General features: G+C 34.6%; 3 protein-coding genes and 1 pseudogene across 12 annotated transcripts; 2 read left to right on the top strand and 2 right to left on the bottom strand.

The window, feature by feature from the left end:
- The first annotated feature begins 12 nt into the window (after positions 1–12).
- Positions 13–3,135, top strand: LOC105765514 (probable polygalacturonase). Its single transcript, XM_012584659.2, has 5 exons — positions 13–117; positions 258–596; positions 1,622–1,742; positions 1,818–2,063; positions 2,148–3,135. The coding sequence occupies exons 1-5, from the start codon at positions 94–96 to the stop codon at positions 2,840–2,842; spliced, it is 1,425 nt and encodes a 474-aa protein (XP_012440113.1). The 5' UTR covers positions 13–93; the 3' UTR covers positions 2,843–3,135.
- Positions 3,136–4,123: 988 nt separating this feature from the next.
- Positions 4,124–7,568, top strand: LOC105765508 (heat shock protein 83). The gene is made up of 4 exons (XM_012584647.2): positions 4,124–4,569; positions 5,210–5,351; positions 5,467–5,747; positions 5,835–7,568. Exons 1-4 carry the CDS (start codon positions 4,432–4,434, stop codon positions 7,383–7,385), a joined length of 2,112 nt encoding a protein of 703 aa, XP_012440101.1. The 5' UTR covers positions 4,124–4,431; the 3' UTR covers positions 7,386–7,568.
- A 1,752-nt stretch (positions 7,569–9,320) lies between these two features.
- Positions 9,321–14,136, bottom strand: LOC105765509 (protein REVEILLE 6). Of its 10 annotated transcripts, none has more exons than XR_008191947.1 (9): positions 13,842–14,136; positions 13,311–13,368; positions 12,811–12,934; positions 12,556–12,723; positions 12,354–12,458; positions 12,159–12,268; positions 11,971–12,072; positions 11,162–11,269; positions 9,321–9,705 (listed from the first exon to the last, which is right to left on the bottom strand). XR_008191947.1 is itself a non-coding variant. In XM_052625365.1 (9 exons), exons 1-8 carry the CDS (start codon positions 14,060–14,062, stop codon positions 11,192–11,194), a joined length of 924 nt encoding a protein of 307 aa, XP_052481325.1. In that variant the 5' UTR covers positions 14,063–14,136; the 3' UTR covers positions 9,321–9,705; positions 11,162–11,191. The 10 variants fall into 10 exon arrangements, 6 of the variants coding, with proteins under 6 accessions (XP_052481325.1, XP_052481324.1, XP_012440106.1 ...); XM_052625365.1 differs by having other exon boundaries at positions 12,013–12,072; XR_008191944.1 differs by lacking the exon at positions 9,321–9,705 and adding an exon at positions 10,698–11,070.
- Positions 14,137–17,926: 3,790 nt separating this feature from the next.
- Positions 17,927–21,465, bottom strand: LOC105765513 (uncharacterized; annotated as a pseudogene).
- Between the last annotated feature and the right edge of the window lie 1,383 nt (positions 21,466–22,848).

Below are 22,848 nucleotides of genomic sequence, written 5' to 3'. Positions count from 1 at the left end.
AGAGATTCGCTTAGGCACGCAAATGTAGGCCTCGTCCTTTTTATTCCAATGAACGTTACAAATTGATTCTCACAATAGAGCTCACATCTCAACATGGAGTTTTCAAGAAAATCTCAGGTAATGTATTTCTTTGCAATTTGCACTTCTTTAATTTATCTTTTTCCTTTCTTGAAAATATTGATGTTCTATTATTTAACTTTGATGGTGATCGATAAAATGCGACAAAGAAACTGAAACCTGTTCGTTGATTTGATTAGGTGTTTGAGACACTGATCTCGGCTATATTTTTATTGGAATTACTGAGACCGAATGTAGCAGAATTTCGAGCAGTGGGGCTTGCGACGAGCACCATCACGTTTCCGGCGCTGAATTGCCGCAAACATAGCGCGGTATTGACTGATTTTGGCGGGATCGGCGATGGTAAAACATCTAACACGAAGGCGTTCGAAGCTGCGATTATGAATCTAAGCCAAGTGGCGCCGGACGGTGGTGCACAGCTTATTGTGCCGCCAGGGAAATGGCTAACAGGAAGCTTTAATCTCACCAGCCATTTTACGCTTTTTGTACATAAAGATGCTGTTATTCTTGGATCTCAGGTACCATTTTTGAGCCTTGAATATCTCGCTCACTCATCTCAATACTTTGCTGATTTAATTGCAAGCGTGGCTACTAAACTTTAAACCATTTGAAGTAAGCTTCGTATTTAAAATTTGTGAATTCAAATTATAAACATATTTGTACGTAAGGATAGTTTGGATTTGATTTTTTTTTTTAATTTGTTAGATCTAATTACTCAATATAATAAGTATACGCGTATTTGTTTTAAATATATTATATGTCAAATTTGAATAATCATTTAATGTCTAAGCTAATATTTAGGTCGACAGTAAGACTTGATTAGTACTATGAGCACTTAATTAAACATTTTAAAATTTAAGGCTAATTTAGAATCTGAGCTAAAATTTGAGGATATTTAGTGAAACTAACTCTTTTAAGTTTTTTTAGTTGTTTGCTTTGGCGAAATTTGCCACTTTCAGGTTTAGAAATACTATCTACTTCTTGATGATTTTAAAATTCTATAATTTCTGGTTTTGATTTCAGTTAGGTCATAAAATTATCGGCCTCTTCCGTTAGTCAAAACATTTTAGGCCACTGCTACCGAACATGGCATCAAAAGAGTGTGTGTGGGTCAACAAACTACCAAATTTTCAAGGACCAGAAATTTGGTTTGATCTTGTTGAATTTGCTACTTATGTTAAAAACTGTAAATATTTGAATCAAACCCAATTTTATCATTTATTTTTTGATTAATTTTAAATTTTATATAATGTTTTATTTTTAAATAACAAAAAAAACCTATGTAAGATGATATTTTTTTAAAGGCGCTTTGTGAATAAATAAAAGTTTTATTTAATTTAATAAATATAAAAAAAAATTATTTGTATATTAACAAACATAGCATGATAAAACATTATCACCTTCACTTTTTCTTGATAAGAAATTGAATAACTTTGAAGGAGATACATAATCTAGTTTGATCTTGTTTAAAAGCAATGTGATGGTGATAATCATTAATCCTGCTTGATGCTTGCGTAAACTAATCTTTGAAAATAACAAACAGGATGAATCGGAGTGGCCGCCTGTTGCGCTTTTGCCTTCATACGGTAGGGGAAGGGATGCCCCTAGTGGAAGGCTCAGCAGCCTTATTTTTGGCACCAACCTCACTGATGTTGTCATTACAGGTAACCCAAAAACACATTTAGCTTCTCAAGCTTTTAATCAAGTGGGGGGATTAATTATATGGCTTGTAACACAAGGTAACAACGGCGCCATCGATGGCCAAGGTTCATATTGGTGGAAATTGTTCAGGGACAATAAAATGACTGTAACCAGACCTTACATGATCGAGATCATGTACTCGAAACATGTCCAGATATCGAATCTAACGTTGGTTAACTCCCCATCATGGAACGTTCATCCCATATACAGCAGTGATATAATAATCCAACACTTAACGGTTTTTGCACCGGTTGATTCTCCCAACACTGATGGAATAGACCCAGGTTTGTTTTGTTTTTGGATTCGCAGGTACAACATGTCTGTCATAGTTGATATGATGTTTTGACGGTGTATGTTTTTTGTTTCAGATTCGTGCACGAATACGCGAATCGAAGACAGTTTCGTCGTCTCTGGAGACGATTGCATCGCTGTTAAAAGTGGCTGGGATGAATATGGGATCAAATTCAACATGCCGACCAAACAACTAGTGATCAGAAGGTTCGCTTGCATTTCCCCGAGCAGTGCCACCATTGCTCTTGGGAGCGAGATGTCTGGCGGGATTGAAGATGTAAGAGTCGAGGACGTAACGGCGATCAATACGGAATCTGGTGTGAGGATCAAAACTGGGGTGGGAAGAGGAGCTTACGTCAAAGACGTTTACGTTAGGAACATGACGTTGAATACGATGAAGTATGTGTTTTGGATGACGGGTGACTACGGCTCGCATCCGGATGCGGAGTTCGACCAAAACGCGTTCCCTGTGATCAAAGGGATCAATTATAGAGACATTGTGGCCGATAACGTCACCCAATCGGCACAACTGGACGGAATCGGAAAGCATCCATTCACGGATATTTGCATTTCCAATGTCAATATCAAATTGGCTGCAAAGCCAAAGGGGGTGCAATGGAACTGCAGTGATGTTCAAGGAGTTGCCAATCGTGTGAGCCCTGAACCATGTAACTTGTTGCCTCGAAAGGAAATTGATTGTCCCTTCCCTAAGGATAGACTGCCCATTGAAGATGTCCAGTTAAAAACTTGTTCGATCAGCGGCAACTTTTAATGATTTTATCTAATTTATAGTTTGAAATTAATCTTATTCAAGTGCAGCTAATATTATAAAACTTTTCCGATTGTGATCAGTTCTAGGAACGTTTCAGTTCTTATATTAGGTGCTTAGGCAAAGGGTTGATAGGTGTTTTTTTAAGCTTTAGGTATAGAATATAGTGTGAGTTAAACATATGGGCCGGTAAGCCTAGCTCAAATTCTTCTAATTTTATTTGGTCCAAGATTTCTGCCCGTAAATCGACCTGGGCTAAGTCCAAGCTATAAAATGAATATTATTATATTAACACATTGTATGAGTCCGGAATCCAGATCAACTAGGCTCACGGACAGCTCAGCCCCTGCTCTAAATGAAATAATATATTTATAGATTTAAATCTAAAAATTCTGTTTTTTTATTACTTTGATTAAAATTAGATAGATGTCATATTTCGCACCATTTTTTCCGATTATTTGTATAAAAATAAAATCTTTTAAAATAAATATTTTAATAGAAGCCAAATCTTTTAAAATGATTAAATAAAAGTTAATTTTCATATAAGGCTTCCGAAATGTCGTATATTAAGTCTTAAATTATATTTTTATTTTTAAGTAATATTTTATTCTAAATCCATTAATATTCATTCATGGGCGAATTTAGGGGGCTGGCAGGGGCCTCGGCCCTCCTAAAATGGATTTATTTTAGCTTATAAAATTTTTAAAATTTTAAATTAGTAAATGTAAAATTATACTTTGATCTCCCTAAAAATAATAAAATTTTAATTTAATCCTTTAAAATTTATATTTTTACTATCATAAAAATTACAATTTAATTTCAGCTCCTAAAAAAAGTTTCTGACTTTGATTTTTACTTAAATTGAGTTGAAAAATGTAAACATTTTTATAAAGATTAAACCCTTTTATAATTAATTTATTTAAACCTTACATTTACAACATTCTAAGTTGAATGTTTTGCGGTTAAAATTTAATCCCTCATACAACTCACAATCTTGTGCGAGCTTATACTTTTTTAAAAAAAATTATTTTAGAAGTATATTATTTTTTATCAAAAAATTTAAATTTGAAAATACAACATATGTTTAATACTTATTATTCATATTAAAAACATAAGGATAAATTGAACCAGTGGAGCATACACTAATCAACGATCATCCAAAAAAACGGTTACCTGAATGGGAACATTCGAGATAATCATAGCTGGCGCGAACATTCTCGACTCTCTTCCTAAACCGCCGGTTCACCCAGCCAAACAAAAACGTCACCGCAAAAAACAATTCGAATTCATAAACGACCACCGTTGACTCGCTTACAAACAGAAAGAAAATCACAGAAACGGCATCCTTTCATAGAACCATCCAGAACCCCTCACCCGCCCCCTTCTTTTTCCCTCGCTAAAATAATATACGCTGAGAAGAAGGGACTAGAAGAACTTCATTCAATATATAAATACCTTCAAATTCTTTTCTCTGAAATCAGATCAGTTCTCTGTTATACAAAGCAAAGTATAAAACCCTTAGCTTTCTTTGCTCACCTTTCTTTTTCAAATTTGCTTTGTTTTTCTGTTCTGTTTGGTTGTGTACGAGGGAAATGGCGGACGTGAAGATGGCTGATGTAGAGACCTTTGCCTTCCAGGCTGAGATCAATCAGCTTTTGAGTTTGATCATCAATACTTTTTACAGTAACAAGGAGATTTTCCTTCGTGAGCTTATCAGCAATGCCTCTGACGTACGTATTCTTTATCTCTCTGTTTTTGCGTTTTCTTTTCTGTTTAATAAATATTCCTACGCCTATGTTCTCTTATGTGTGTTAGAATGAAAATCTGTACGCTAAGGTTTGCATTGGGATGCTTGATGTTTGAAATGAACTTTTTTTCTGATTGGCCCAGTGTTTGGCTTCCTTTTTTGTTCAAAGTGGTGATTTGCTCTTTGATAATATTTTGTGGATGGTAAATCAATTTGTTTTACCGAGTATTTAGGGATCGTAATTCGTAGTGGTTAGGTAACTTCATTTTCTGTAGAAGATGCGGATTCATGTATCTGTTTGAAGTTCAGATTCCTTTATTATCTGCAATTTTATTTTGAGTGCTACTACTGGAATTTGAATTAGTGATTTGATAGATATTCGAATAATTTTGATCTTCTGGAAGTTCAATGTATAAACATTTTATAATAGATTTTGATGTTTTAATTGTAATTGCTTTTTTTTAAACTAAAATTTTAATTGTAATTGTTACTCTGGAAATAAAATGGATTTGAATAAGGATATTTCAATCAAAATTATCCCTGATAGATGTGAACTCGATTTGAATTTTGCTATAGATCTTAGAATATTCCGATCTAAGTTTTCTTTATGTGATGGTGTGTAGGCATTGGATAAAATTCGATTCGAAAGCTTGACTGATAAGAGCAAGCTAGATGCTCAACCTGAGCTTTTCATTAGGCTTGTACCAGACAAGGTTAACAAGACCCTCTCCATTATCGACAGTGGTATTGGGATGACTAAAGCAGGTAATATGTCGCTTTATATTCACATTCTTAAAATCGCCTGCCATAGTGTTGATAGTTTGCGGTAATTGGTACTACCATAGATTCTTGACTTGAGCTTTGTTGTTCGTATATGCAGATTTGGTGAATAACTTGGGTACAATTGCAAGGTCTGGTACCAAGGAGTTCATGGAAGCATTGCAAGCTGGAGCTGATGTTAGTATGATTGGACAATTCGGTGTTGGTTTCTACTCTGCTTACCTAGTTGCTGAGAAAGTCATTGTGACCACAAAGCACAATGATGACGAGCAGTACATTTGGGAGTCTCAAGCTGGTGGCTCTTTCACGGTCACCAGGGATGTTAATGGAGAGCAACTCGGTAGGGGTACTAAAATTACCCTTTTCCTTAAGGAGGATCAGGTAAACATTTTGCTTTTTTAATGAAAATGAACTTTAGTGTTTATAATTTAGGAAAGCTAAATGGTTGTTTCTAAATTGAATTTACAGCTTGAGTACTTGGAGGAAAGGAGGATTAAGGACCTTGTGAAGAAGCACTCTGAATTCATTAGCTATCCGATATACCTCTGGACCGAGAAGACAACCGAGAAAGAAATTAGTGACGATGAGGAAGATGAACCCAAGAAAGATGAGGAAGGAAATGTGGAGGATGTTGAAGAGGATGAGTCGAAATCGAAGAAGAAGAAGAAGATCAAGGAAGTTTCTCATGAATGGCAGCTCATCAACAAGCAAAAACCGATCTGGTTGCGAAAACCCGAGGAGATCAGTAAAGAGGAGTATGCCTCTTTCTACAAGAGCTTGACTAATGATTGGGAGGATCATCTTGCTGTCAAGCATTTCTCTGTTGAAGGTCAGCTCGAGTTTAAGGCGATTCTGTTTGTACCGAAGAGGGCTCCATTTGATCTCTTTGATACGAGGAAGAAGATGAACAACATCAAGCTATATGTTAGGAGGGTGTTCATTATGGACAATTGTGAGGAGCTTATCCCTGAATACCTTGGGTTCGTGAAAGGTGTCGTGGATTCTGATGACTTGCCGCTTAACATCTCTCGTGAGATGCTACAACAGAACAAGATTTTGAAGGTGATTAGGAAAAACCTGGTGAAGAAATGTATTGAGATGTTCAACGAGATTGCTGAGAACAAGGAGGACTACAACAAATTTTACGATGCTTTTTCGAAGAATCTGAAGTTGGGTATTCACGAAGACAGCCAAAACCGGGCTAAGTTGGCTGATTTGCTCCGATACCACTCGACGAAGAGCGGTGACGAGTTGACGAGCTTGAAAGACTACGTCACCAGAATGAAGGAGGGCCAGAAGGATATTTATTACATCACTGGTGAAAGCAAGAAGGCCGTTGAGAACTCTCCGTTCTTGGAGAAACTGAAAAAGAGGGGATACGAAGTTCTTTTCATGGTGGATGCCATTGATGAGTATGCGGTCGGACAGTTGAAGGAATACGACGGTAAGAAGCTTGTCTCTGCCACAAAGGAAGGTTTAAATCTCGAGGACGAGACGGAGGAGGAGAAAAAGAAAAAGGAGGAAAAAAAGAAGTCTTTTGAAGACCTCTGCAAGACAATCAAAGATATCTTAGGTGACAAAGTGGAGAAAGTTGTTGTCTCCGACAGGATTGTCGACTCACCTTGCTGTCTGGTCACCGGAGAGTACGGATGGACTGCTAACATGGAAAGGATCATGAAAGCACAAGCTTTGAGAGATAATAGCATGAGTTCTTACATGTCCAGCAAGAAAACAATGGAGATTAATCCCGATAATGGAATAATGGAAGAGCTAAGGAAGAGAGCTGAAGCCGATAAGAATGATAAGTCCGTTAAGGATCTCGTACTGTTGCTGTTCGAGACTGCTCTATTGACCTCTGGGTTCAGCTTGGATGATCCGAACACATTCGCAGGTAGAATCCATAGAATGCTGAAGCTGGGTCTAAGTATTGATGAGGATGAGACCGGTGGTGATGATGCGGACATGCCTACTCTTGAGGAAGATGAAGCTGAGGGAAGCAAGATGGAAGAGGTGGATTAAAAAAATCATAATTAATTTCACTTTTCTGCTTTCTGATGATTTCATGGTTTTGGTTTTTGTCAAAAAATGGAGTCCTACAGGGAGTTGTCTGTGTGTCTTCTCTCGTCTCTTTTTTCTTTTTCTTGCTGTCCAAATGTTATTAATGATCTAAAATATTAAGCAAATTGCTGTTCAGTTTTCGTACTTTTTTCTGTAACTTGCATCATAAATTAGAAGGTTAAAAACGTAGACGATCAAGTCAAGCTCAATGAAAAAAATTTTCAAAATCCTATTAGCATTGTTAAAGATTGGACCAGATGGTACGGTACTATAGCTTCACCCACCGCGTCTAAAGGCCGCCCTTTCACCGAGGATGTTATTATATATTTTTATTTAAAACTATTAAAATCTTGACTATAATAAAATTAAAACTCATAACATTTTAAATATTTAATTTTTCTAATCAAAAAATAATTATTTGATTTTATATCAAATATCATTACAGTGAAACCTGAATTTTCTCAAAACCTCATCATTTTAAATCAAATGATTTCACCGCCTACCCAGATTTCAAAGCAAGGAAAAAGAAATTACAGCCAACATATCGATGGTAAAAGGGAATAAACTGGAGCCCATTTAAGCAGTAAGGCCGATATAACACATGAAATTTACCCTGAAAGCGGGCTGGGAATCTGCTGGGGCACCTCCGTTATCACCATCCCCTCGCCGAGGATCTCCACGATAACCATTTCTATCACCCAACCTCGAATGTTCTTGTTCAAATCGAGGAAGCTCCCTAAACAAGCCAAATACTTCGTTACTGAGAGCAATCACCGGGAACGATAAAAGAGAACTAGAATGATTTACAATCTAAAAGAGATTTTACCAAGGGTTATTTAAATTAAAATTTTCGAATGTCAATTTTGTAATTTTTTAAAAATTGTTTGACCAAAATGTAAATTACTTTTTTTAATTTGAACTACTTGTTCTCTAAATAATTATTTTTCTCAATTTGATACTTAATTTTTTTTTAGCTGCATAACTGCTTTACATAAATAGAGCGCTTGAAATGAACTTTAATGTATCAAAGCATGATGAAAAAATATTTTAAATACTAAATTGAGAAAATCTAGATACTTAGAGGGCAAATATTGCATTAAGCCATATTAGAAATCGAATCAATAAGGCTTTTTTAAGAAAATTTGATCTGTTTATTACGGAAAATAAATTTCAAGTATCAACCTTTCCAATTTAAGACATTAATTTTTTGAATATTTAAATTTGTTAGAAACTGCATTTAGTTAGTTCAAACAAATTAAATTTAAAAATAAAATAAGTTTCTAGTAATATGAGCATCCTAAACTAATATCTGCATCCATCCTGTATCACAAATACTATATCAATCTGTTTTATTTTGAGTAAACTATTAAAATAGTCACTTTTGTTTATTTCGGTTATATTTTAATCACTTATGTTTAAAATATTACGTTTTAGTCACTTATGTTAACATGTAATATTTTAGCCACTGAATCGTTAATTACCATTAACAGTGAAATGGTAAGTTGACATGGTACGATAAATCATCATTTCAAACAAAAATTTAGGTTAAATTATACAATTAGTCCCCATATTTTTTCATTTTGAGCAATTTTAAATTTTTTTTATGTATTTCTGACTTTCCTTCTTCTTCTTTTCGTTCTCTTCTGCTTCTCTCACTGTTTTCCTTCTATCTCCATCTCTTTTAAAGTAGTTTTTCTATGTTTTCTATTTGTTAAAATTAAAGGAAAATAAAAAAACTAAATTGTTTAAAAATAAAAATATAGAGGCTAATTTTAACGAGTAGTATACCAATCTGTTTTATTTTTAGTATGAAGAAATATATAATTGCAAATATCAAAATCCATAAATATCCTTGCAGTAAAAACGTAAAAAGCTTTAAGTGTAAAAACATATATATAGAAATAAATAAAGCGAAGATATTTGTGACTGGAAAAGAATGAGTTATTTACAATATGCAATATATGTTGATGGCAATTATTAAATTCATAAATATCTAACTTAATGTTCAACTAAGTAAAACAAATAAAAATATCTCTGGGCAAAATAAAAATAAAAATTCTTAATGCAAAAAATCTTCTTTCGGGGTCTTCATTCTGAGAGTGGTGAAAATGTTGTCACTGATCTTAAACAATAGAGGGGAGAGATCCCAAAATAATGGGCACTACTCGGAAAAAGCCTCCGACGAGAAAGGCAAAGCCCTGCCCCTAACGCAAAGCTAAACATTATTTTTCTGAAAGCGATTCCCATGACGTCGAAAATACAATCGGAGAGTGGTGAAGAGCTGCCCAACAATCAAAGTAAAGACAAAAAAATAAATGGTATGACTAGTCCAGAAGGTTGCCAGTGACGTTGACAATATCCCAAAGGTGAAGGAAAAATAGAATGAGATACGACTGACACAAACCGACGACGATGCAACCCCCGATTAACCAAATAAAAGCAAAATTCCCGCAAAGAAGTAAAAGTTTATGGGTTTTGGAGACAACAAAGCATTGGATGATCCATTATTTGACCATATTAGGTGACCTTTGCTATTTTCATATCTTAAAATTTCAATCCTGCATTTCTGAACACTTTATTAAGATACACCTTGAATTTACCCTATCAAATAAAATACTAACATTTCCAGTGATTTTTATTATTAACGAATATGTAATTGAATTTATTTTATGTATTCCAAATTAAAAGTTAATGCATTTATCTCACATGATTAAGTATAAAATAAATTTTAAATATTTAATATATATTTGTAATAAAATATAATTTGATTTTGAATTTGACAACATTTTAAATAAATTTGAAATAATTTTTATAATTTTATAGTAAAAACGTATTGTGCAACAAATATGAAAAGCAATTTTGACTAACAATTTATGGTTGCGTGAAAATAATTCCCACAAATATATATATACAAAACCAATCTAAGAAAAAAAGTTTACCCTTCACTCAAAACCCCAAAGAGCCATGCTAAACCCCAAATCTCACCCCCAGAAATTTCTGGGAAGAAAGGAACAGCTTTATACAGCTCTATTCCGCTTAGAGCTGTCCAATGACCGAGCTTGAATAATGTTTTTTCTATCTCACAACCGATTCAGCTCGAATTCAGTCTAAATAATAAAAAATACTATTAAATTTATTTAATATTTTGGATAGTGAAACAAGCTTTTGGGCTGGCCAGGTTGGCCCCAAAACGGGCCTAAGTTTGAAACTTTTTTAAAACCAAACAGCAACTCAACCCGACCCAACTATGGACAGCTCTAATGCAATAAACAATGAAAAAACAGATTTTTGTATATAATATAACCCAAAGCAGCATTAGCGGCAGCTTCTTACATAAATACTATGTGCATATACCAACATAGCATATATATAAAAACAAGCAGTCAAAAAATGAATACACGAGACACTGTATTGTACAAAATACCCCCTTCAAAAAAATAAAAAAAACCAAAAAGATAACCACTGTACACTCTCTTTGCCATTCTTTTTCCTTTCATTCTGCTGCACCCAGTTCTCTCACAGTGTATATACACGACCGCAGAATGGGGGAAATTATTCGGAAAATTTGCAGCCGGTGATCCTAAGAAACAATAAATATACTAACGGAACATCATATAGTATATGTCGCTTTTTGATTCTAGAGCTTCTTGGCATGAAAATAGAGTCCATATTAATTATGTATGAGATAAAAGATGGTATGAACAAAGAAGAAATTAAAAGCAAATGCCATCACCTACCTTATTAAGTAATTTCCAGACAGGTCATTGTCAAGTACCGACAGCTTTACACGCACCACCATGATAATTTGTCTCTGTGTCAATCTCGTAGGAAGAAAGCAGCTTTCTCTGCATCAAAAGATAAAAATGTAACTAACTTCTTTTTTTTTTTAATTATGAAGGGAATGAAAGATTTTAAAAGTCCCACAAAATAAACCAAAGAAAAGACTCCAAGCAAGAACGTTAAAACGAAACTACACCTTTTACCAGATGACAAGCAGGGCTATGCTAAATAGTCATGCTACATCAAGGCAGGGCTATGCTAAATAGTCATGCTACATCAAGACTTCACACTATAACATTAAAAAAGAGAGGCATGCCATTATTCATTCCATTCTATTCCAGCCAAACAGCCGAGCCGTGATGTTTTAACAAAACATTTTGTGTTTTAGAGTATGAGAAAGTATCATGGAACAACTTTGAACAAGCCAAATAAATCATACAACAGAGCATTACACTCGAGATAGATCTATAATATCAAAAGAATTCATCATTTCTTAGTCAAACTGTCAGATTTATAACATAAAACTCATGGCAGTTTACATGGCAGAAAGCACAGGGATGCAAACTGTCGAAACCAAAGATGATGGCCCACTGATTTATGCTAGGCAATAATGCAATTCAAATCATATCTGCCAAAGGAAATATCTTGGTATTCAACCATTTGACCCATTATAAAAAGAGCAACACTACTATGAAGAGATCTACCAAAGCAAAGAAGGATACCAAGTACCAGAGCATTACAAATTTCACTAATCTAGTTGCCTCACCCTGGAGGAAGAAGCAACCATCAGTAAGAGCTAGAAACTCACATGATCCTCAAAATCAGGACTTGTCAGATTGATGGAGAGGTTTCTCATCAACAACAGCACCTGAATAAAAGAATGAAAAATAAGCAATGACAAATGTTGCATGATCAAGCAAGATTGTATAAAATGTCATGGTTACACATATATACCGTTTCAATGTCTATGGGATCCATCTTTTTAAGTTTCTGTAGATGACCGGTAGTGTTTGGATCAAAGACACTGCCAATAAAACTGTATACTTGAACAAAGTCAGGCAACACTGCATCAAGCAAAAAGCCATTTTAAAGGATGTGAGGATAATATAACTTAAAAAATTAAAATATTCAATTAGCACTAACACAAACCTCTTAGTGCATGACCATGATTTCCCTGATTAGTCATCTCTCCAATTTGTCGCCTTTGTGGGGTGCTCATTGAGCTGCCCCTAGATTTATTGGCCATTCCAGAACCTATAATTGAAAGTATACATCAAATAATCAAAACCTTGACTCCTAAGGGGTCACTGCCACCATAAATGAAATGATAGAATTAGGAAGAATAAGAAACCTTTTTTAGCTTCTGAGAAACTGATGGTTTGTTCATTGTGTGTCCAGGAAGACGCAGCAGTAACAGGGTTCATAAGCATCAATGAGGGATCAGATCTGAGAACACATCCAGTGTCAACTAATGCATTTGATGATTGAAGAGACCCTGATGCTTGTGGCTGTACATGAACTGCCAGATGTGACACAGAGAGTCAGGATTTCTTATGCTGAGTTTTTTCTGTGATCACTGATCATACTTTGGATAAAATATTCTCACCATTTTTTGAGGCTTTCTGCGGATATGGATGAGCTGCTTTCCTTTTAGGTCGAGGTGGAGGTAGATGTTCATTTGTTCCATTCTTCTGAACCTTTAGAAAATATTTCTGGGCATGACTACGAATCTGCAAAAAAAAGGGCACGTCATTTTAAATGTTTGTTATAGGCATTGTCGCCCACAGATAATTGTTAAAAACAAACAACCTCTAATTAGAAACTACACTGGTTTTCACATCATCACAAATTTGTTGCCTCTTACCGAAACATTAGAAAGCCTAGGATCCAGGGGAGAGATTACTAACTACGATTGAAAGGAATAAAAGATACCCTTCATTCCTCAACCACCCTCCCGCTTCTTTCCTTTCAAACTGCAAAACGAAACTCGACTGAAAGGAATAAAAGATATCCTTCATTCCTCAACCACCCTCCTGCCTCATTCCTTTCAAACTGCAAAACGGAACTTGTCTAAAGTAATAAAAGGTTAGATACATTACAGCTTACCTGAATAACAGTCTTTGACCCGACAAATGCTTCGATCTTTTTCCAGTCACGGTCAAATCTGAGCATAATCAATCGAACAGCAACAATTAGCAAGAGCAGGAAAATCTTTTCGATGAACAAACTCATGCAAAGTGCATAATTCAAAAACTCAGAACCAATGATACATATTATACTATAACAGTTTTAGCCAGATTTGGTGCATGAATTCAAATATATGCAAAAAAGGCTTTATCAAAATTCAGTGCCTTTTCACTTGTCCATAACAAATTACAGTCATCCAAGTATCCAATTTTCAACTAATAAGTATAAAATTCTTTTCAACAAGAACCGATTTAGAAATTTCAAATCAGCTTCTTAGTAATTAAGGGAGAAAAACAAAAGCCTTCAATATCAATTTCAAGTCAAAAGGTTAAAACCGACGCGCAAAATAACAAACGTAAACAATTTCCAAACGAAAAAGGGAAAAACCCTAATTTGAAAAGAAGCAAAGGAATTTCCTATAATTAGAGAGAGAAAAGATTTAGAATTTACAGCTGGAGAGCCTCGAGGAACTTGTCGTGTTCAGGTTCAGTCCAGCTCTCTCTGGACTTGGTTATGGTGTAGGGCTTTCGGATTTTCTTATTCGGATCCTCGGAAGATGAAACGGTGGACGCCGCCGCATCTGTGGCGGCGAAGGGTCCCAGGCCTGGCAACGCCATTCCGGTAGGATCCAGGTAAAATCCCTCAGCCGGGTTCGGGTTTTTCGATACCATGTAAGATTTTTGGGAGGGTTTCTTTTTTTTTCCCCTTAATTTTAGCTTTTTTGAAGTACAACGAACAATGTGGCGTTTGGAGAAGGCAGTTGAGTTTGTATATAAAGGGCTCTCAGGATGTGGATTAGATGCTACGTGGCCTCCATTCGAGATGTAAATATAGCGAATACCAGTCTGCCACGTGTATGTTGTTATTGTTTATACGTTCTTGTGAGGCATTTCATAATATTACCTTCCATTTTAATTTATAATTAGAAATAATTTATTAATTACTATTAAAAAATATTTAGATGCCTTATAAGCAATATATATGCTCATCAGAAATTATGTTATCTATTGTAATTAAAATTAATTCAGACAATACATTCAATTTTTAAAAATAACTTTTAAATTATTCCAAATAAAACGTTATTAAAGCAGCATCAGCAACGACAACTATGTGTAATTTATTAGTTTAAGAAGACATTCCAACAACCTGCGGCATCTTTGTTTTAAAGTAAATCAGTTATTAAAAGACCCTTTCTGGCCAACTTTATGTTTTACCTTTTCTTCTTTTTTTTTATATCGAACCAAGATTATTTTTAATTAAATAGTTGAACCAAAAAAATTAAATAAATTATTTTTTTATTTTTTAAAGATCATAATATAATTTTACTATATAAATTTACAAGGATGCGAAATTATAATTCTTCGATTTAGGTGTAGGGCCCGCCTGTCCCCTTTAACATTCCTCTGTAAAGATATGGATACACATGATTTCAACTATGTTCGGGCAACAGGATTCAACCATCAGAAAATTCATAGTCTTTGCTTGATAGAATGGAAAAAATAATTTCTCTTTTCATACGTATTGCTTGGTAGAAATAAAATTTTCTTTCCATTCATTATTTTATAAAATTGAAAAATGAGAGTAAACAATAAAGAAAATAAAAAATTTGAACAACGTATCATTTTAAATTAACATGCATTTTCTCTCCTCTTATAATTTTGAAAAATAATCATCCATCATATTTTTTTCCCTCTCACTTTTCTTCTCAACTAAGTACACTCAAAATTCATTATCCTTCTAATTTTCTAATCTTTATCCCGTCTCTCTATTTTTCCATCCAATCAAGCACACCTTTAATGCGAATGCAATGTCATGACTTATTATACAATCGATACTATGCAGGAAACTTGCTAATGTTAAATTGCTCGTTAGTTGTACGTTAACGTGCAATTAAGAAACGATTAGAAACTCAAACACAAACTTGCTGATTGTGCATTTTGAAATTATAAATTGAACATAAAACAGGTTCTTTAATGGTATAGAAACTAAATTATTTCATTTAATAATAGATGGATTAAATTGAGTCGGTTTATGATTTGGATTTGGGCAATGAGGTTTCGGTACACCAGGATGCGTAGGATTTTGTCTACACCAAACTAATCCAAGTGGAGGAGAGGGCCGGCGCTAAGGTGAAAAGGACAAGAAAAGAGATAGGACTGGTTTTCACCAAAGGGCACGTGTCGAAAACAAGAAGCGTAGGAGATGAGATGGATGGTGATGATGAATTCCAATGCGCTAAGTGGCCAGCAGAAAACCACGTGATTTTGCGGCATAAGATATTTTGGTGTGGGACCCAATTTAAGTTGCCCAGTTCTTGCTTTTAATTTATATATTTCTGTCTTGAGATATTTTGGTTCAGCCTTTCAATTCACCCCATTTGGGAAAGCCCGACAATAAATTTTGCTTTGCATTTATCTTTTACTCACGTTTGTGTACAAGGAATATCCCTCTCCATCTCCAAATCATAAAATTTAAAATTTGAAATAAATTAACATTAAAATACAATATAATCATAAATATAAATACATTTCGAACGATTTTCACGTGAAATCAAATCAATAAAAAGTATAATAATAAAAAGATTCAACGAAACTAAATAAAAACCCATCACAATTATATATGAGAGTACAGGGGCTTGACCATGACCAATAATGTCAACATTTTATTGTTAAATTTGAGTTTATTTAATTTAAAAACTTTAAGAGCACGTTTGGTTCGCTGTATTGGAGTAGAGGTGTAATAACAAATCAATTGTTTGGTTGAATGTAATGGAATAGAGGCGTAATAGTATTCTTGTGTTTGGTTGAATGGAATATAGGTGTAATAGCATAATGGAAAAAACTAAAATGACTAGAATACCCTTAGCATAAATTTGTCTGGGTAAATGATTATTGTTATTGTTATTTAAATTTTAATAAGATTATTAAAATCAATAATAAATAATTTAATCATATTTAAACATAATTTACTCAAATCATAATATATGATACTATAAAAGATAATTTAACATAATTATTATTAAACATATATTAATTAAAATATATAATTTAATAAAATTCTTGATAATTAATGTTCTTATATGAATTTACTCAAATCATAATATATGATACTATATTATATAATTTAATAAAATTTGAAATAATTAATATTAAATATATTTTAATTAAAATATATGATTTAATAAAATTTAAAATAATTATAACTAATAAATTTTCTTATATGAATTTGTATAATTTAAAATAATTATTATTACATATAATTTAATAATAATATATAATTTCAAAATATTCTTGAAAATAAATTTTCTTATATGAATTTATACAATTTAAAATAATTAATATTAAATATGATTTAATAATGATATATAATTTCATAAATTTCTTAATAATATAATGTTCTTATATGAATTTACTAAAATCAAAATATAACTTGAAAATTATATTCTGCATAAACATAATTAACTTATATTAAGAAAAGGTTAGATGAAAATGAAACTCTACATCATAATCCATATGTTGTATAGTTTTGCAACATCAACAAGTTTGAACATTGATTTTTAATGGTCAGAAAGAAATCTTCTGACCCATTCCATTCTATAAAACTTGGCACATACAAATGTTGCATTTATCACATAGCTCGGGCCCTTTCATTCTAACATGTAGATGTTTTACCACACACATTAGACATATGCTTATTTAGTTGTGGTGTTTTCCCTGCTTTGATATAAAACTTCCTCTCCCTCTTGTTTTATTTATAAATTCAGACTAGGGGTTACCTTGACATAAGAGACACGGTTCAATGCATGGAACTTGCCATTGCAAATCCAGCAAAACCTGGTGAATTTCGGGTGTTCAATCAATGCACCGAGCAATTTTCCGTCAATGAACTGGCGCCCTTGTAACAAAAAGGTGACGAAGTTTGGACTTGACGTGCAAACCATATCATGCCCAACCCAAGAGTTGAGGCAGAGGAACATTATTACAATGCAAAGCATACTAAACTCATTGAGTGGGACTAAAACCACATCTCCTCTCGGACTCTCTTCTCGACTCATTGCTCAACTTTGCTATCGAGTTCAAGGATCGCATCGACACAAAACAGATTATGCCCAGCGTTTCATGGAAAAAAATTGGGGTGAAGCCACAGACTGTACCAGCTAATTAGGTGGTTGGCAATGAGAGGAACTTCTTGTTTATCCTGTTGTATCTTTCTGCGCTTCGTAGATGGTGCTGCAGTCCTCTCTACTCTTCATGTTAAGCATGGTCTGTATGTGCCATCAAAATCAAAACTCGGTTATGAATCAATTGAACGTGAGAGAGTAATATTACTTGAGCTCCTGAGTCGTGACTTTTTGGTCTAGGAACTACTTGTGAGCTTGTTTTGTATTTATTTGCTTATTATGTACGAAACATAAGCATTTACTATAAGCCGGTGTTCAGTAGTAATAATTTGAAGTACCAAATTTCTGCAACGGTAATGTCTTGCTCATTGTGTATTTCGGAATGGAGTTCAGTTTTTCAAGTACAACGATAGACAACTAGGGAAATAAAAGGGGCTTCAAATGATTAAGATTCAAACTTTAGATTTGCTGAATACTTACATGAACAATTTGAGTTCTATTTTGGATTTAATAGCGTGTACTTTTCAATACAATGTTAAAACCTTTGTGTACAAGTTCCCACAATCTTCAGATTCGAGCTTTGATGAAATTAACTACTCTTTCGCATGATTGCAGAAGTTTAGCTGTGTTTCTGTCTTCACGAACTGCCTTTACAAAATCGAGCACAACTGTAGCTAACTCATCCTGGTGTGCAGATACTCATGATCACCTCCTTCAATTATGTGCGACTTGTGATTTCGTATAAACTGGCAAATTCCGGGCATCTTTGGTGGTACAATTTTATCCATGGATCCATGAATGGTTAATACCACGAATATAATGGCAAACAAGTAAGAAATCAATGCCACTAATCACATATTTAGTGAAAATGCATATTAATAATTCCAAATGCAAACTGCTGAATCTGATATAGAGGATGGGGATCAAATTTAAGTATATCCAGGACATTGCAACCGATCCGGTTGTATCATGAACATCAGAAAAGAAATCAATGCTAGCATTTTTCCTAACCTGCAATTTTGATCAATCGAAAGACATGTTGCACGAGTGTCAGTGGTTAATCGGTCCATCAAACTTTCTTGAGTTACACGATATTCAAACTGTCCTGTAAATGAATGAATGAATGCTTGGTTTCGGGTAAAACGATAACTAGTTTATCACAAAAATTGTCCATTGGAGGGTGACAAAAGAACCTCACATAAAAATATTGGGGAAAAATGAAGCATAATACAGTAGCTACATTTTCTATTCTTAACATCAATAAACCCATTCTGCTTAATTCTTTGTAAAAAATATTTACCCAATCGACCTTCCATGCCTTTCTCCAAATGGAACCGACCAGAAATATTGATGATGGTGGGTACATCATTGTACTTTGAAGCATAGAGAAGCACCACATTCCCCCTACAGGAACCCTATTCATCATTAAAGAAACTTAAAAAATAAATGATAAATGAATCAAAACATCAGATTCTCTCAAAGAACAAGAGAAAAAATATAAGAAAGCATGAAACTCTATCATCAGCAGATTGCATTTACTTTTCAGCAATAACAAAGTAACCCTTCTCTTATGGTTGAGGGGCGAACTTTTGATTTCCTAGAATCAAAGTCCTTCATAGCACTGAGTTCAAAAACTTGACTGAAAATTTTCATGCACACATAAAAAAGAATGGAAATCAACAATTCTCTCCCTTGCTCATTTCATATAAAGTTTGATTACATTGACTCATGTCACAATTATATATATGAAACAAACCTTTACTGTGGCCAAGAATTGCAGTTATTAGATGTTGGTAGTTGCGAAAATGTCGGATGACAGCTCGTAAATCTTCGGCTTCTCTGCGGTAGTTACCATACATAAAGGAACCTTCACTTTCCCTGAAAGCCAACAGCACAAATAACCTTAATAACCATTGTTTGTATCAACAACTTGCAACTTCAGAAATTTCAAAACATTTTATTTTACACCAAGATTTGTTTCCCAATTAACACTGTTCCAGTTATCTTCTTACTGTTCCCAAAGAAAGTCAAAGCGAAAGATCGATTCCTCTCTTCCCAAAGTAGTGGCAAGAGTCACAATGGGTATTTGTTCCTGAAAATGAATAAAAACCCAGAATTATTCTGCAGAAAAGAAAAGAAAATAAACTGGGAGCAAATCGGCAGAAAAAAAAAGAAAATAAATTGGGAGCAAATCGGCTGACGCTAGGAAGAACAGAAGAGAAATAAAGGGGATCGGGGGAGGGTAAAACAGGGAGGGTAAACTGAAGCGGCAGCTAATCTGGGCAAAAGAGAGGGATTAGAAATCGGTGGTTTTCACCGATTAGGAAAGTAATGTATTACACACGTATTAGCAATACATTGAACCAAATGACGGAATAAAGAGGGATTAGGTGGGGCCCACCGATTAGAGGTGTATTGGCATAGCCAATACACCCAACCAAACATGGTGTAAGATTAAATGCATCTTTTTTCGATCATTTTACCATTAAAAGCCAATTTCTAACTTTATTTACGGAAATAGGTTAATTTTTTCATTATTTATCGAAAATGGTTGATTTTAGCAAAACGCATCCTTAGGGGAGCGATTTTACCATGTCATGACAAAATGCGCCCACGTAGACGTGCTTTGCTGACGTGGCAAAATCGCTCCTCCAAGGACGTGTTTTAGCCCGTGTTTTTCTAAGGTTAGGGATTTTTGCATGTTTAGTCCCTATAGGTTTTTAGTTTAGGGTTTTTAGGGTTGTGTTAAAATAATTTAAGGTTTTTGGTAGGTTTAGGGTTTATGGTTTTTAAGAAAATTAATTAAATTTTGGTTTAGTTTTTTTAAATAATTTTGTGTTTAGGGTTTAATGAACATTTGAAAATATAAAAAATTTTATTTTTTTCTACAGTAGTTTCTAAAAAAATAATTTTGAGAAGACGGTTCTGAACAAATAGTGTCAAAAACGCTTCAAACAGGATGCACTGTCAGCAAAATTACTAAAAAAAGTTTCCACATGGACGCTCTTTTTCTACAGTAGTTCATGTTTGACCTTAGACTATAAATGAGCCAAATTTCATTCTCAGGTTGCATAAGTTACAGCAAGAAAAATTGAGGCTAATTAGAATAGAAATTGAAGATGAGTGAACGTATTAGTGTTGTTATTTACTATGATTGTAAGGTTCGTGACACCGAGAACGACGTTTTTTATCAAAGAATACAATGCAACTCGTTTTTAACTAAAACATAGATTTGACAGAACTTCGTAAAAGAATTAGGCGTAAAATCTTCGAAAAGACGCGAATAAGTTTCATTTATTAAGTATCGATTTTGTGCTTCAGTTGAACCCGTGACATATGACTCATTTGATATCAAAGGTTGTCGTAGCTTGGAGGCGATGGTGTAAACTCATCTCGCTAGTGGATCAGTCTATCTTGAGTTATATGTACAATTTTCATCGCCAAATGAAGCATTTGCGACTTCAACATCTACTACTGTTCGAGAGGAATACACGACCCTTGCCCGACACTCCGTCAATGGAAGGTAGAACATAGAAGCGCTCGTGTTTGGTAACAGGATGGAATACACAACCCCTGCACGACACTCGATTAGTAGATGGGACATGCACATCAGTGGGTCGATGTTCGATGCTAGAAATACGTACTGGGAATAACATCAACTACTAGTGGTTGGCAATCCACATCTGATTGGTGACGTTAAGAAACGTCCACAAGAAGGGATGATGTACTCCCTACGACGTCCACCGGCGATGGGACCTTGTACGTTACAGATAATGGTGGGTTGGATGATGAGTCTAATATGGATCCACCTCGAGAGCCTAGCCTCGATGATGCAGAAGTTGCATTATTTTCTGAATCGGAGCCTGTTTTAACCGAACTTGAAGATGTTAAAGGGCGTTCAGATGAAGAAGAAAAAAATTCGCGATTCAAGGCGTACTTACTTTCAGCCCACATGCATAATGTCGATCTATCGGCAGATGATGCATTAGAGTTTCCAGATCTACCACACAGACTGCGTGACCGTACAAGTTAGTCATTGGATTTGAGTGAATTAGAAGTTGGTAAGGAGTTTTCCAATAAGGATAGTTTTGTTGGTTTATTGAAATAACTTAACATCATGAACGGGGTTAACAATAACGTGGTTAAATTTGAATTCGAGAAGTTCGAGGCCAAGTGTGCAGTGCAAGATTGTACATGTTCATGGAAAATCACGGCTTCGGTTAAGAAAAAATAGGCTTGTAGGAAATAAAAAAGTACAAATGTCCACATACATGTGTTGCCGGTACAGTATCACTAGTGTTTAGGGTTTTTAAATAATACTGTTATTATGTAATGTTGCATTATTTAACGTACTTCGTTGATAGGTGTTTCAAAAGATCATCCTAAGATTAATTCAGATATGTTAGCTCACTTAATACTACCGACGGTGAATGCGAATCCCAGAACTTCAGTGTCGGTCTCAATTGCCAATATTCGTATCCAATTGAGGTAAACACCCTCTTACTACAATGCTTGGATAGCTAACCAAAAGGCGTTGAAAAAAATGCATAATGGGTGAGACGCTTTATATAATGAGGTGTGGCAGTGGTGTTAGGTGCTGGAGAGGTATGTCCCAAGTTGTATAATAGACCTTGAAACGACACCTGCGTACTACAATAACCAATTGCTCCGTGGATGCCAAGTGTTCAAGTGTCTATTCTGGAGCTTTAAGCAATGTCGGGACACATTTGTGTACTGCAAGCCATTGGTACAAATTGATGGTGCCTTTATATATGGTAGATATACCCATCGACTATTGCTAGTTGTGGCATAGGATGGCGGTAGGAGAATCCTTCCAATTGTATTTGCAATAACATCAAGGGAGTCAGGTAATGACTGGGATTTCTTTCTTTCTAGGTTAATGAGGCATGTCTGCCTCCAACCTGGTTTCTACGTTATATTAGATCAGGGCATTGGAATACTAGTCGTAATTGAGCGATAGAAAAGCCTATGGGATCACACACACCATCGGTATTGTCTAAGGCACGTTATGTCCAACTACTACGGGTAAATCAGTCTACTATTGAACGACGACAAGTGACCAACATGGGTATTTAATCTCTATTAATATAATTTCGTTTGTAATGTTCAATTTTTTTAGTAGAATAGTGGTATGTAATTTTCGTTATCAACTTATATTAGTAGGGTACGAGATCAATAATGACCATTTCCATGAGATGTTGGCGACTTTGCGTTCAGTTAACGAACAAGGTGCAGACTACCTCTGTAAAATACCTTTCGAACAGTGGACACAAGCATATGACGGTGGCCTACAATATGGTTATATGACTTCAAACC

This window comes from Gossypium raimondii, chromosome 12 (assembly GCF_025698545.1).
Source record: "Gossypium raimondii isolate GPD5lz chromosome 12, ASM2569854v1, whole genome shotgun sequence".
Lineage (NCBI taxonomy): Eukaryota > Viridiplantae > Streptophyta > Magnoliopsida > Malvales > Malvaceae > Gossypium > Gossypium raimondii.
The sequence above is the reverse complement of the archived record's forward strand: the minus strand, read 5'-3'. Positions and strand labels throughout refer to the sequence as shown.

Excerpts from the sequence above, each read along its gene's own strand:
- LOC105765514 (XM_012584659.2), top strand. The coding sequence starts at position 94 with ATGGAGTTTTCAAGAAAATCTCAG. Across the intron at positions 597-1,621 it reads CTGTTATTCTTGGATCTCAG|GATGAATCGGAGTGGCCGCC; the intron begins GTACCATTTTTG and ends AATAACAAACAG. Across the intron at positions 2,064-2,147 it reads CACTGATGGAATAGACCCAG|ATTCGTGCACGAATACGCGA; the intron begins GTTTGTTTTGTT and ends TTTTTGTTTCAG.
- LOC105765508 (XM_012584647.2), top strand. The coding sequence starts at position 4,432 with ATGGCGGACGTGAAGATGGCTGATGTAGAGACCTTTGCCTTCCAGGCT. Across the intron at positions 4,570-5,209 it reads TTATCAGCAATGCCTCTGAC|GCATTGGATAAAATTCGATT; the intron begins GTACGTATTCTT and ends GATGGTGTGTAG. Across the intron at positions 5,352-5,466 it reads TATTGGGATGACTAAAGCAG|ATTTGGTGAATAACTTGGGT; the intron begins GTAATATGTCGC and ends TCGTATATGCAG.
- LOC105765509 (XM_052625365.1), bottom strand. The coding sequence starts at position 14,062 with ATGGTATCGAAAAACCCGAACCCGGCTGAGGGATTTTACCTGGATCCT. Across the intron at positions 13,369-13,841 it reads TTCCTCGAGGCTCTCCAGCT|ATTTGACCGTGACTGGAAAA; the intron begins GTAAATTCTAAA and ends GATTATGCTCAG. Across the intron at positions 12,724-12,810 it reads GCAGAAAGCCTCAAAAAATG|TTCATGTACAGCCACAAGCA; the intron begins GTGAGAATATTT and ends CACATCTGGCAG.